At 36.8% G+C, this 13,226-nt stretch overlaps 3 protein-coding genes and 1 long non-coding RNA gene across 4 annotated transcripts; 1 reads left to right on the top strand and 3 right to left on the bottom strand.

Annotated features, from left to right (window-relative positions):
• LOC130729292 (uncharacterized) lies at positions 1–1,437 on the bottom strand. Its single transcript, XR_009015953.1, has 3 exons — positions 1,031–1,437; positions 717–858; positions 1–583 (listed from the first exon to the last, which is right to left on the bottom strand). It is a non-coding gene; the product is annotated as an uncharacterized LOC130729292 (long non-coding RNA).
• A 1,803-nt stretch (positions 1,438–3,240) lies between these two features.
• LOC130732447 (uncharacterized) lies at positions 3,241–4,075 on the top strand. Its single transcript, XM_057584494.1, has one exon. It carries the CDS (start codon positions 3,486–3,488, stop codon positions 3,897–3,899), a length of 414 nt encoding a protein of 137 aa, XP_057440477.1. The 5' UTR covers positions 3,241–3,485; the 3' UTR covers positions 3,900–4,075.
• A 296-nt stretch (positions 4,076–4,371) lies between these two features.
• LOC130729291 (heat shock cognate 70 kDa protein 2-like) lies at positions 4,372–7,427 on the bottom strand. The gene is made up of 3 exons (XM_057580989.1): positions 7,259–7,427; positions 6,547–6,781; positions 4,372–6,443 (listed from the first exon to the last, which is right to left on the bottom strand). Exons 2-3 carry the CDS (start codon positions 6,776–6,778, stop codon positions 4,699–4,701), a joined length of 1,977 nt encoding a protein of 658 aa, XP_057436972.1. The 5' UTR covers positions 6,779–6,781; positions 7,259–7,427; the 3' UTR covers positions 4,372–4,698.
• Positions 7,428–10,577: 3,150 nt separating this feature from the next.
• LOC130729290 (transcription factor bHLH101-like) lies at positions 10,578–12,231 on the bottom strand. Its single transcript, XM_057580988.1, has 3 exons — positions 11,759–12,231; positions 11,277–11,661; positions 10,578–11,145 (listed from the first exon to the last, which is right to left on the bottom strand). Exons 1-3 carry the CDS (start codon positions 12,059–12,061, stop codon positions 11,129–11,131), a joined length of 705 nt encoding a protein of 234 aa, XP_057436971.1. The 5' UTR covers positions 12,062–12,231; the 3' UTR covers positions 10,578–11,128.
• Between the last annotated feature and the right edge of the window lie 995 nt (positions 12,232–13,226).

Below are 13,226 nucleotides of genomic sequence, written 5' to 3'. Positions count from 1 at the left end.
TAAGTTCAATCAAGCAGATGTTATTTTCTGGCCTCATACGCCTAGAGGGGATTATACTGTCAATTCAGGTTTCAGAGTAGCAAGAAATAATACAATTATCACCCAAACCCATAGCTCAAGTTCTCATGTTATCTCAGAAGATCTTTGGAATACGATCTGGAGTTCTCATGTCCCCCAAAAGGTAAAAGTCTTCCTCTGGAAAGCCAGTCATAATTCCTTAGCAGTTAAATATAACTTATGGAGGAAAAGAATTTCACCTTCTGGCCAATGCCCTGTTTGTTGTGATAGTCTTGAAACTGTGGAACACCTCTTCCTGGTCTGCCCCTGGACCCGAGCGGTGTGGTTCGGCTCCTCCTTGCAATGGATTGTCACCTTGGAAGGAATGGGCCCTTTTGATTCCTGGCTATTGCAGAGGATCACCATCTTGAAAAGGCTTTCTCAGGACTTTGATAGAGAATTCTCCTTGCTAGCCAGTCTTCTCTGGTCCATCTGGAGAGGCAGAAATAACTCAGTCTTCAAAGCAATTTGTCCAGACCCTGAGTTTACCATCCAACAAGCAACTAGACTCTTGTCTACCATGGACCTAGCCAAACCAGTTAAGGAAGACAGAATTATTGAAAGTATTCAAAGTCAGAGGACAAGAGCTTCAGATTGGATCCCTCCTGAGGGAAATAGCCTTAAAATAAACGTGGATGCTAGCTGGGTGGAAAACTTACCCCAAGCTGCTCTGGGAGTGCTGATCCGGGACAAGTACTCTACTCTTCTCTCAGGTACCCATGCTAAGATCTACTGCTCCTCCCCCCTCACTGTTGAGGCTTGTGCCATCAGGGAAGGTCTGAACTTGGCGTATAACCTGGGCTGCACAGAGGTAGTCTTAGAATCAGATAACAAATCCTTAGTTGAAGCATGCAAAGCAAATGCCTTAATTGGAGAGGCGAGTACAATTCTGCAAGACATTTTCTGCCTTAAAAGACTTTTCCATGGCTGCAATTTTGTTTGGACCAATAGGGAAAGAAACAAGTCTGCTCACCTAGTAGCAAAGGCTTGCATGCAAAGTTTACTGAGCTGGAACTGGCTGTTTATGCCCCCTCAGGAGCTTCGGAGGGCCCTTGTTGATGATGCTCAAGCAGCAGCTTCAAGGAATGGTTTTCCGATTTGGAGATCTTGCTGATGGACTCTAAACACCTTTTTCCACTCCCTGCCTTTTAGACCTTCTAGTCCTCTCTAGCTGAATTCTCTCTTGGTAGCAGGTTTTATCTTTGTCCTTGCTGGTGTTGTTTTGAAGGAAGAGTGTAGTTATGGCTTTTCTCAGCTTGGTTGTCTCCTGGTTCATTTGGGAGAGATAAGACTATTCCACTAGTACTACTCCACTAGCATTATTGCCTCTTGATTCTTTACAAAGTGGTTGAAGTAATTCAAGTCTCTACAGCTCCCCATGTGCCTTTTGTTTTTATTAGTTAAGAGGGATCATGTGCTTTCCTTGTAATTACCGAGTGGAGTGTGTTTCTCCTTGCTGGCTAACGTGTCCCAGCTTCTTGTGCCTCCCCTTTGTGGGCTCGGCCTAGGGCCTCTTTCTAAATACAATCATATTTGACCCAAAAAAAAAAAAAGCTCAAAGTCAATTTTGTTTAGCCTAAGTGTCCTGAAAGTGTTTCTTTGACCCTTTGTCCTTTGTCTTGTGTAATTGGTCCACTTGCAATTTGTTATGCATTCTTCTAAAGCTTGAATTAACTAGTTCCAACTCTTGATTTACATCACTTCCTATGATCTCTTTTTTTTTTATCGTATACAAAATGGAAAAGACAAAAAAATGCAAGTTAAATAATGTGGGTCAGATAAACAAAATGTTACAGAAATAACATAATCAAGCATAGCATAAAGAAATTGCTCTGACTCTAGTTGCCTTTTATGGCTCTGGGTCATTCATATCATTCGTGAAAGCCATTCAATAAATTGTTTCTTTCCAGATGCTTTTGTGGTGATTTGAATGTCTCATGGAGGAAAATAAGCAGATTGCTATGAAACTAATTGAAGTGAGCGAAATATCTGCTCTAACATAGCATATCTGCTTGTTTCATTAGTTTCATTATACAGTCACATAAGTAGCCATTTCATTATGGAGTGAGCGAAAAGAATGATGGGAATGGCAAGGTGTTTAATTGTTTGAGAAAGATCCACTTCCTTCAAAACCAGTGGCTCAAATAACCTTTTGGTCCTTAAAATTGTAAAGGGAATCAAATTGAATTCCTGAAAAAATTTCGCATCAAATTAGATCCATATAATATTTTTTTTAATCAAATTAAGTTATTTTACTCAATTTTGACCGGTCAACGGTCCAGTGGCAAGCCTAGTTAGCTGAGGATGACCACGAGGACTTTTTCAGATCAATTTTAGTCCCTTGAAAAATATTTTAATCAATTTTAGTCCATGTTCTTCCAACTTGAAAAATATTTTTTTGTTGTCTATGATTTTCTAGGTTTTGGAAGAACAAGTTGAATATGATGAACATATAGTTTTTTAGGGTTTTTGAATTTCTGGGTTTAAGGATTTGAGTTATGGAGGAAGGGGAAGAGGAAGAAGATGAAGGTGGAAAAACAGGGACTAAAATTGATTAAAATATTTTTCAAGGGACTAAAATTGATGTGAAAAAGTCTACGTGGTCATCCTCAGCTGAATAGGCTTGCCACTGGACCGTTGACCGGTCAAAATTGAGCAAAATGACTTAATTATATTAAAAAAAAGAATTTATTAGGGACCCAATTTTATGCGAAATTTTTACAGGGGTAAGGTTTGATTTCCTTTATAATTTCAAGCATTAAAAGAGTATTTAACCAGTTTATGGTGGTCTGAGCCCTCACGAATGAGATCTAATGCTCTGTAGGCTCATATCTTTCTGATATATAATTTCATAATGATTTCTACACTTCAAAACAAAAGTATTGATATTATTATTAAGCAGAGGAAAAAGTTGTGAAGCAACATACAAAGCAGAATATACCAAGAAGATCCTTTATGTAATGTTAAAATAATAAATGGGTATCCTAGTTTAAGACTTTGACTTAGCTACGCGATGTTTACTGGTTTGACCAACACAGAAGGTATTAGAACCTGACCCATGTATTCTAAGCCATTTGATTTAAATATTTTACCCCTACATGCTGTATTGCTGATTATTTTCCACTGTAAATCTATGGATTAGTGGAAGGGAGACAGAACAATTCAAACAATCAAGAGAAGCATCCAATTTAGTAGGTTAGGCAAAAAGAATAAACAAATCAAACAAGGGACTCAAAAACAACCCAAGGTTTCTATACCATTTCTTTTTTGCCAACCAAGTTAGTTTATTAGAATATATGCTCTTGGAACCATATATATACTAGGAAGAATCTAACTCTTGTCATCAAAGCACTAGCATTTGCAATCCTATAACTCATTTTGCTCATATAAACCACCTTCCTCCATTTGAAATCAAGTAGAAAAGAAAGATGAGTGTAGAAATATTGGATGGTGCCACCATTGTCAACTTCCTTGAGGATGAAGAAGCGTTTAATATCTCGGTATGCAACCGGTTCGCTCTCCTTGACACAAACAAGGACGGTCTTCTCTCCTATGAGGAGATGCTGAAGGAGCTCCAGTGCCTGAGAGTTCTAGAGACCCACTTTGGCATTGATGTGAAGCCTGACCCTGATGAGCTTGGTCGCGTTTACAAGTCATTGTTCATCCAATTCGACCATAACTTGAATGGTTCAGTTGATCTAGAAGAGTTCAAGATGGAAACCAGGGAGATGATGCTTGCCATGGCAGATGGAATGGGTTTCTTGCCAGTTCAGATGGCCCTTGAAGAAGACAGCATCCTGAAGAGAGCTGTTGAAAGGGAGTGCAATAAAGTCGTTGCTTAAGTACTATGCTACTTAAGCTTGAGTTTTAACAAGTTCTGCAATTATTTTAATATCTAATGTCCTGTTTGTTTATAACTGTTTTCAGTTATCTGCTTACACTATCTTAATCTGAGGTTTTACGTCTGTCGGAAAAGGATAATGGAATTGTACTTACAAGAATGATTAATCAATTCATATCCCTGTGTGCATTTCAGTTACTATATGAATTTTCTATTAGGATGCAATACAGAATATGCCATGGTAAGCAAACATTAGACTCTAATCACTATCCAAATAGCAATACAATCCAACATCCAACTGTGTGTTTAGATTTCCGTTGTGAAACTGAAAATTCGAGAATTAAAGAGTATATGATCTGAATGAAATGCAAAGAGAAGAAAAATACAATTGCAGCAAATGAATTCGACATTCACTTCATTTGCAATCTGTTACATTTATAATGCAAAAGCAAAACAGAAGAGTGGTTCTCCTTGATTTAGGCCACTAAACCATTGTCTCCAAGATTAAGCAACCAACCCATTATTTTTTATGATTTAAGCCATTATAATTCAGGAAAATAAAATTTAAAACTTAACAAACTGTACTTAGTAGCAGCCTTGAAGTATATAATTAACTGTACATCTGTACTCACTAACTGTACTTAGTGACTCTAACCTATCAATTGGTAGTCGTTTTGTAAACAAATCTACCAAATGCTAGGACTTTATTCCAACAGAAATTATTCCTCAAACTAAGGATATAGCCCTAGAGGTGGCTTGATCCTATTAAGTGGAATATTCTGGAATGTTAACTAAAAACATCAAACAGATATATTAAGCTTCTTCAACTTGCGCCTAATCCAAGCAGCAACTGATTGGACCAACCCAGAAGTGCTACCATAATCCTGATCACTGTCCTCATGAGTCCAACCATTGTTGATATTGGCCATTGCAGGTTCAAATATGCTCTTAAGCTCCCTTAATAAGTCAACAAACACAAACGCCTCTTGCTCCTTGCCACCATCAAGCAAATTTTTGCCCTTTACTATAGCTGAATTGATCTTAACTTGGACCTTTGGAGGAAGCTTAGAACTGACACACGTATCCTTCATAAGTTTGTTCATATTGTAAAGGTAATCATCAAGAGCATTCATCGCTTTCCTCTTGTTCTTGAACATCATATCATCAACCTCATAATTCACCGCTTCTTTAATCACTCTTCTGATTTCTTTAGCTGACAGCCTGTGTGTTTCACTGGTAATGGTAATCTCATTCTTATTACCAGTGGTTCTTTCCTCAGCTGAAACAGTTAGAATGCCATTTTCATCTATGGAAAAGCATACATTGTAAGGATGGCCGCGAGGAGCAGAAGGTGGGCCAGAAAGAATAAAAGAGCCTAACAAATTGTTACCACTGGCTCTAACTCTCTCACCCTCATAAACCTTAATCGAGACTTTGCGTTGGTTATCTTTAGTTGTTTTGCATATTTGTTTCTTCTTTGTCGGGATAGTGGTATTCCTTGGAATCATTACATACATGAGATCTCTTCTTACCCCCATCCCTAAAGACAGGGGCGTAACATCCATCAACACCAAGTTTGGAACATTCTTAATGCCTTCTTCACCCAACAAAGCAGCTTGCACAGCTGCACCATAAGCAACAGCCTCATCAGGATTGATGCCCTTGCATAGTTCCTTCCCTTTGAAAAAATCCTGCAATAGCTGCTGTACTTTGGGAATCCTAGAAGAACCACCAACAAGAACAACATCATCTATGTCACTCTTGTCCATCTTAGAGTCTTCAAGACACCTCTCAACTGTCTCCATACACTTCATAAAGAGATCATTGTTCAGTTCCTCAAACCTGGTGCGAGTAATTGTTGAATACAAGTCAGTTCTCTCAAATAAAGCATCTACCTCAATGGTGGTATCTACTGCGAATGAGAGTGTCCTCTTTGCCTTCTCACACGCACTTCTCAGCCTCCTTAAGGCCCTTGGGTTACCACTAATGTCCTTCTTGTGCTTCCTCTTGAACTCCTTAACAAAATGGTCGACCATTCTGTTATTGAAGTTCTCTCCTCCAAGGTGAGTATCACCAGTAGTGGCCTTCACTTCAAAGCTATCATCCTCAATTGTGAGGATAGACACATCAAAAGTGCCGCCACCAAGATCAAAGATGAAAACATTGTGCTTAACATCAAAAGTAGATTTCTTTTGTATGCCATATGCGAGACCTGCAGCAGTTGGTTCATTGATTATCCGTATAACATCAAGACCAGCAATTGCACCGGCATCTTTGGTGGATTTTCGCTGAGAGTCATTGAAATAAGCAGGCACAGTGATAACCTTTTTCACTGGTGACCCCAAAAATGCCTCAGCAATCTCTTTCATCTTTGTGAGAACCATGGATGATATTTCCTCAGGAACAAGCTGCATCACTTCACCCTTGTACTTAACAACAAAAGTGGGTTTGTCATCAGTACCAGCAATGACCTGAAAAGGCCAGAGCTTAACATCATCCTGAACAACGGAATCACTGTATTTCCTACCGATCAACCTCTTTGCATCTGCAAAAGTAAAAGCAATATTGATGTATATATTTTTTCTTATGATAAAAACATAGCAGGCATGAATGAAATTTAGACATAAAAACAAAAGAAAACCAATTACCAAAGACAGTGTTTGATGGGTTTGTTGCAGCCTGATTTTTGGCAGCATCACCAATCAACTTTTGTGTATCAGTGAAAGCAACCAAGGAAGGAGTGGTTCTGTTTCCTTGTTCATTTGGAATGATCTCAGCTCGATTGTTCTGTTCTTGCCATATAGCAACACATGAGTAGGAAGTGCCTAAATCAATTCCAATTGCAGGACCCTCATATTTTTTGGCCATTACACTCTTCATAATCTATTAACAGAATCAAATAAAAAAAAATTGAAGAAAGAATCTCAAGTCAGGATTGGTAAGAAGGAACCATAGTATAGTGATTAACATAAAAACCTTTAAAAATATGTTTAGATTAGATGCTACTTCTATCAAAAATTAGAATTAGAGGATACTTCTAGGACACAGGTTTAGGAGTAATCCATCGGTCGGAACTTATGATTCAGAACCAAGGATTTTCTTTTTGAGCTCTTATTACAATATTCTTATCTATATACAACACAGGTACCAATTTTCAGGTTTACATCTATTACTCAACTTGTTTACCATGGAATGCTTTTTGTGCCCATTTGATACACATCAAAAAATGGTTCCTTTCCTCCTCCACTCTCTCCAGTCCTAAATATTTCTAAATAACCCTAGAGTTTCTCATTCTCTCACAAATTTCTCATTATTACACATAGACATCGACAAAGATAAAGGAAGATGGAAAAAGCTTACCTGAAAAATGGAGCTAAATGATCTTGAGAGAGTGAGTGGCTTTTATTTCAATGTTTGATTTGTTTCCATTCCTCTGTTCAGTGCTACATTTGCTATCTATATTGTATGTGAGTGAGTGTGAGCTGCTTACTTCCATTTCCAGTAGATAGTAGGAAAATCATGTATATCTCTTCACATTTTTTGTTCTATTTCTACATTTTGAAAGTTGATTTACTTTGATCAATTTTTAGAATTAGGCTAAAAAGCATTTTTGGCCCCTGATGTTTTAAGTTTGTGCAAATTCTGCCCCTATCTATTTTGTCGATGTTTCTACCCCTCATGTTTTTAAACAGTGCACCATCTACCCCTCACGGAGGGGTAGACGGTGCACTGTTTGAAAACATGAGGGGTAAACGATGCACTGTTTGAAAACATGAGGGGTAGAAACATCGACAAAAATAGAGTAGGGGCAGAATTTGCACAAACTTGAAACATCAGGGGCCAAAAGTGCTTTTTAGCCTTAGAATTATTAGCTTACAGAGTAGTATTCTATTTCCAGCATTTATTCTTTTTTCCTGGAATTTGAGATTGTGAAGTTTTTCTTTTCCTGATTTTGGAAATGAGTATTGCGTGATCAACAATCTATCTATCCTCAAATAACGAACCATAGCATAGCATAGTGATAAAAACCAAAACCTCTTTACTTGCTTGCTTGTGTTGTACGTAATGGAAACTGCACTACTAACAGCAAGAATGGGTATAATCTGGTTAATTTCATAATAATGAAAAGAAGAAAAGAAAAAAAACTAATACCATGTGGGTTGTTTTGGCCATGTATGAAGATTATGTGGCTTTGCCATTGAAAATCGTCTCAAATGAGGTAAGTTATGCATTAATTGTGGTTAAAAAGACGTTTTTGTTCCATAACCATCATATAACGGATCCTCTCAATTTTATTTTCTCTCAATTTTCTGCAGTGCATATTTGTGGTTGTTTTTAGCCGCCACAAATGTTGAAAAGGCGCCACAAATGTTGTCAATATTTGAAACTAATGAAATAAGAAGATAATTGAAGTTGTTTTTGTTCTTCTCGAACATTGATACCCTCTGATATTTGCAAAGTTTGTTGATGGGTGAATGTTCTGAATGCGGCGCGATGTCCATGGTGGAGCACGGTGAGGAATGGGGAGGGTTGTACTTATAAAAGGAACTATGCCGCTCAAATCATATTTTATGTCAAGCAATCAATTATCCCAAAAGTTTAAGTTATTTGTCAAGGTTATATGAGTAGTTTCATCATATAATTGTTTCTAACACACCCTCACACAAGAGCTTGCTTGAGCTTAAAGCATGGATAATTCACATGTTCACCTACCATATGCTAAAATTCAACTTTTTATTAGAAGAATTGGAGGCGACAAGTATCGAACTCTAGACCGCTTAGTCATGAGGACTCTAATTAATACTATGTCAAACAACCAATTATCTAAAAAGTTTAAGTTATCAATAATGGTCATATGAATGATTTATATTATTGTTTTCTAACATTCTAGACTAGAGAAAGATGGAAAAAATTATTATGGTCATGTAAAAACTTGTGCATAGTTACACTTGGCCATTTTAACCTGCTGCTCCAGGTTTTTTATTTTTTATTTTTGTATTTTCGAAAATTAAAATGAGTTTAATAAAAAGAAAATTAAAATGGGTTAGGTTAATTAATACTACATCAGATCCATCTCTCTCTCCATCCTCTAATACTAAATAAATTATTTCTCCAAAATAAAAAATACAATCTCCAGAATCTTTTCCAGAACCAATTGACCTAGCAACCTCCTTTCATCTTCTTTCGTTTCCTTCCTTCTCAACCTTTTCTCCTTTTTTTCCTCACAAAACAGCGCTGCCGCCACGCTCCTCCTCTGTTGCCGGTTCCAGCGTCGGTCTCCCTCACGAGTTCCAATACGCCGCTCCTCTCTCGCGCCGCCACAAGCTCTAGATCTGAAGAGAAAAGGGAAAGGGAGGAGTGATGATGAATCTGGCAGAGATGAGTTCGAATCTGGCATGTGACAAGGAAAAGTTTTGATTTTTCCACTCTAACATCTTCTCTCTTTCTCCTGTTGTGGTGTGTGGGTGAGGGCTTCTGGGTTGTTGGGGGTTGGTGGGTCTTATTCTTGTTCTGATTTTTCTGGATTTTGGGGTTGGTTGTTGTATTTGGATTTTGATTTGGTTCATTCTTGATGAATTTCACTTCCACTGTCTATATATATTTATTAATTTTATTCATCTCAATGGTTGGCGAGGGTTTCTGGATTTGGTGATACCATTTGGTCTTGAGCAACAACACTTTTGTGTTTTTTTGTCTCTGAACTTGAACCCTGTTCATTCGTGTTTGTGTTTCTTTTCATATTTTTCTTCCCTTCAGCTTTTCTTTTGCCATTTGTTTGGGGAAGATGAAGAATTACGGTGGTGTTAAAACCCACTGATTTCTTGATCCAATTTTTTTTTTCCAAAATCTGGGGAATGAAGAAGATGGATGATGAAGATGAATTTCTGGAAGTGAAGAACTGTTACCACACCCACTTAACTATAATCATTCACTAACTATTTCCCTAATTATACCATAATATATTAAATATTTGTATTTTAAAAAAATGGGAATTACCTACAAAACCTGCTACCATAGGTCAAAAGTGCTTGGTGCAACCTTGCACAAGTTTTTAGATGACCGTAATAAACTCCTCCGATACTCAAAAGTCTAAGAAGAACTAAAAAATTAGCAAATGAGTGATGTTTATATGTAGAAATGACAAAACATGTATATATAGGAGTGGAGTGCTCAATATTTGAGACTTAATTATTACTGTTTGGGTTGTCAGTTTGGCTTAACCAAAACTTAGTTGAGATATTGTAGCTGTGATAAAATGGCTGACCACTTTTGGCCGAACTCTTTTGGCCGAGCAGACGATTTTTGGCTGAGATATATACTAGGTAGAACACTTCATAAGTGTGTTAAATTAATTATTTTGGCAGTTGGTGTGGAATTTAAACACTTATTCAATTGTCTTTTAGTATATATGCATTTGATCGATGGACATCATGACATATACAAGGTGCCTATGCCTGTGTAAGATATTATTGTGCTGACTTTTACTTCTTAAACTTTCGAACAAAACCTTCCCTGGTAACATATATGGGAGACAATTAGTGTATAAAAAGAAACTAAGCAGTTTCATAAAACCAAACATAAGTCTGTTTGAGCTAATAAGTAGAAGTGATGTTGTATTGTTTTCATGATTTTCTACTGTCTTTTGAAACATTGGTTCTTTTTTTATTTAAGATTTGTGTTCCATGATAATTTTCTTCACATGTGCTCATCCTGTCCCCTGCAAGCTAATTAAATTGGTGAAGCTTATTAAACTTGTATATTTGTATATAGTTAGTTTGTTTGTTAAGAGTTTGTTAGGACAGCTAAGCATTCTGTTAGAGTTTGTTACACAGCTAAACTTGTATATAAACCTAACTATACTTTCATTATCAATACAGTGAGAGTTTATTTACTCCTATGCTTTCTACAAAGCTCCCCCAGTGTAAGCAAGTTAAAACATTATAAGAATGATAACAGAAGTTCGAACCTCAGGAAAATAATTTATTCAGAAACATTTATACTTTTGAGAACGGATTGAAACATTAGGATCAAAGAAAAAAAAAACACTATAAGCCTGCCATCCGTGCTTTCCCAAATATATACAACTGTTACGCAAACTTAATATCAGAGTAGTGAAGATCATTTGGTTCTTCATAATTTGAGCCAACACTTATAATATATGACTAGAACATTCTTTGCTTCTTCTCATATATTGACAAAAGCTTCTGAGTTATAATATCAGACTCTAATCTATGAGTTTTTTCCACCTGCGCATGCAAACCCCTTAATTAATTAGTATTGAAACGGAAACAATTCTCAAACAAATAACCAATTAACAATAACAACATATAAAAGAAGAAGTACAAGAAGAAACAGTATAAAGTATAAACAAACATACTTGAAAATGCAAGATGTAGAAGACTTCCTCCAAAGGTTTCAGTAGAAGAAGCATTTAGCAGAAAATACCCATTATTTTCTAAACACAGTATGATCTCGGGCAGTGGAGTCTTGTGATTGTGAGCCTCCTCATAATTAGAGGAAATAATATGAATTGCAGCCTCACAATCATTGAGCCAGCTATTTGAAACTATAAAATCTGCAGAGTTGTGATGGGGATTAATAAACTTCTTCCTTTTTCGAGATTCTTCGTTTACTGCATCTCCTTGCTGAGAAATTCTTGATAGAAGCTTCTCTTTTTTCTTAGTTAGTCCTTTTACTTGCTGTTGTAACTCTGGTAAATACTTTATGACTCCAGAAATTGTGGCCGGAATGCTCATTTTTTTCTGCAACAATATTAATAACATCTTTATTCTTTACAAATATCAATTTAATTAAGAAATTTCTATAAGGAGAAATTAAATTAAGAGAAAAGCTAAGTACCATTTGATCTTGCCCTGCAGGAAGCAGTGAACGAAGTGAAGCAATCAAGCTATTGATCTTTTTGCGGCGATCACGTTCACTAGCATTGTGGTTAAGTTTCTTGGTGTCTGGGGATGGAGCAGTTAACATTTCCACCACCTTAGCTTGCAGTACTACTGCAGGCTGTGGTTGATTTGGAAATGAGTACTCTGATGAGGACACCCTTTCTTTATTGAAGTTGTTCTGGTTATGATTAAAGGGTTCATCATCTAAGAGACATTCCATGTTTGAGTATGAGAACACAGGAGAGGGGAATCTTAGCATGATGGGATTTGTTCTTAATTGCTTACATAACTATAGAGATGATCATGGCTTATATATACATATAATATAATGTATACAATGTAAGGTAGTGTTTGGTAGACAGGTGGGAAGGGAACGGAACAAGACACATGAGTTCCGTTTTGTGTATCATCCTTCAGGTCAGCGCACGTATATTCATATTGTTAGATGAATTAATAATTAGTGGCCATTTAAAAACATAATAAAATTAAAGGTGTGTAAATTGATAGTGTAAACAAATTTTACATAATTATTCTAGTTGAATTTCGTTGCATCATAAAATATATTTTTGTATTAATTGTTTTTTAAAACTCTATATTTTGTTTTAATTAAAATTTAGAACGAAAGGCGATATGCTATAATTAATTTTGCACCGTAGTTATCTGTTAATCTCATAAAAAAATTGTTTTTCATTCTTGTCCACATAATTAACAATTCAAACGAATTAGCCATGACAAAAAAATCATTTCTTACCAGGGATATAAGCTAGCTAGGTGATGCGCAAGCTTTGCGCATGTCTCAAGTGTGGTATCCATGTGTCTCTGTGTGTTGGGGAGACGGTGAGAAGGTGTGAGCACGTGATGAAAATAAACTTTTATTTGGACTTCGTTTACTTTCTTAGTGTTTATTAGCAATCACAAAAGAGCAGTGCTATTGAGCACGAGAGAATTGTGCACGAGAGTGCATCGTGCACGAGCATCATTTAGTGGCGGTTTCACACCCCCACAAATTTTCGGTGCCAGAGAAAAAACACAAATTGTAACAATTCTGGCGGTTTAAACCGCCACTAATATTGGGTGCCAGAAAAAACGGCAAGCGTTATAAGTTTCTGACGGTTTAAAACCGTCATAAACTGTCTCGTGCACATTTCACGAAAAACTTGTCGTGCCCTTCAGCATTTTCCATCACAAAAATATCACTACCTAGATACTAAACAATATATACACCACAAGAAAAAGATTTAAAGTTAACACTTTAAACGTGTCATTTAGTAGATGCTAAATTTCAGTGTCAATTAAAGCTACTCTAAGCCGATGCAACGCGCTAGTGGCCATGGCCGACAATAAATCGTAAATATTAGTGTTTGTGGTATAGGCTGACGGCCGGTACTTTGTGCGGAGAATCACAAGTACACAAGAAGGGGTTG

This window comes from Lotus japonicus, chromosome 1, assembly GCF_012489685.1.
Source record: "Lotus japonicus ecotype B-129 chromosome 1, LjGifu_v1.2".
Lineage (NCBI taxonomy): Eukaryota > Viridiplantae > Streptophyta > Magnoliopsida > Fabales > Fabaceae > Lotus > Lotus japonicus.
Note: the sequence above shows the minus strand (reverse complement) of the source record. Positions and strands in the feature narration are given on the sequence as shown.

What these genes read in the sequence shown, in the direction of transcription:
- LOC130729291 (XM_057580989.1), bottom strand. Translation starts at nt 6,778, where the DNA reads ATGAAGAGTGTAATGGCCAAAAAATATGAGGGTCCTGCAATTGGAATT. An exon ending in CCCATCAAACACTGTCTTTG is followed by an intron (nt 6,444 to 6,546) that starts GTAATTGGTTTT and finishes TTACTTTTGCAG; the next exon opens with ATGCAAAGAGGTTGATCGGT.
- LOC130729290 (XM_057580988.1), bottom strand. Translation starts at nt 12,061, where the DNA reads ATGCTAAGATTCCCCTCTCCTGTGTTCTCATACTCAAACATGGAATGT. An exon ending in CTGCAGGGCAAGATCAAATG is followed by an intron (nt 11,662 to 11,758) that starts GTACTTAGCTTT and finishes ATATTGTTGCAG; the next exon opens with AAAAAAATGAGCATTCCGGC.
- LOC130732447 (XM_057584494.1), top strand. Translation starts at nt 3,486, where the DNA reads ATGAGTGTAGAAATATTGGATGGTGCCACCATTGTCAACTTCCTTGAG.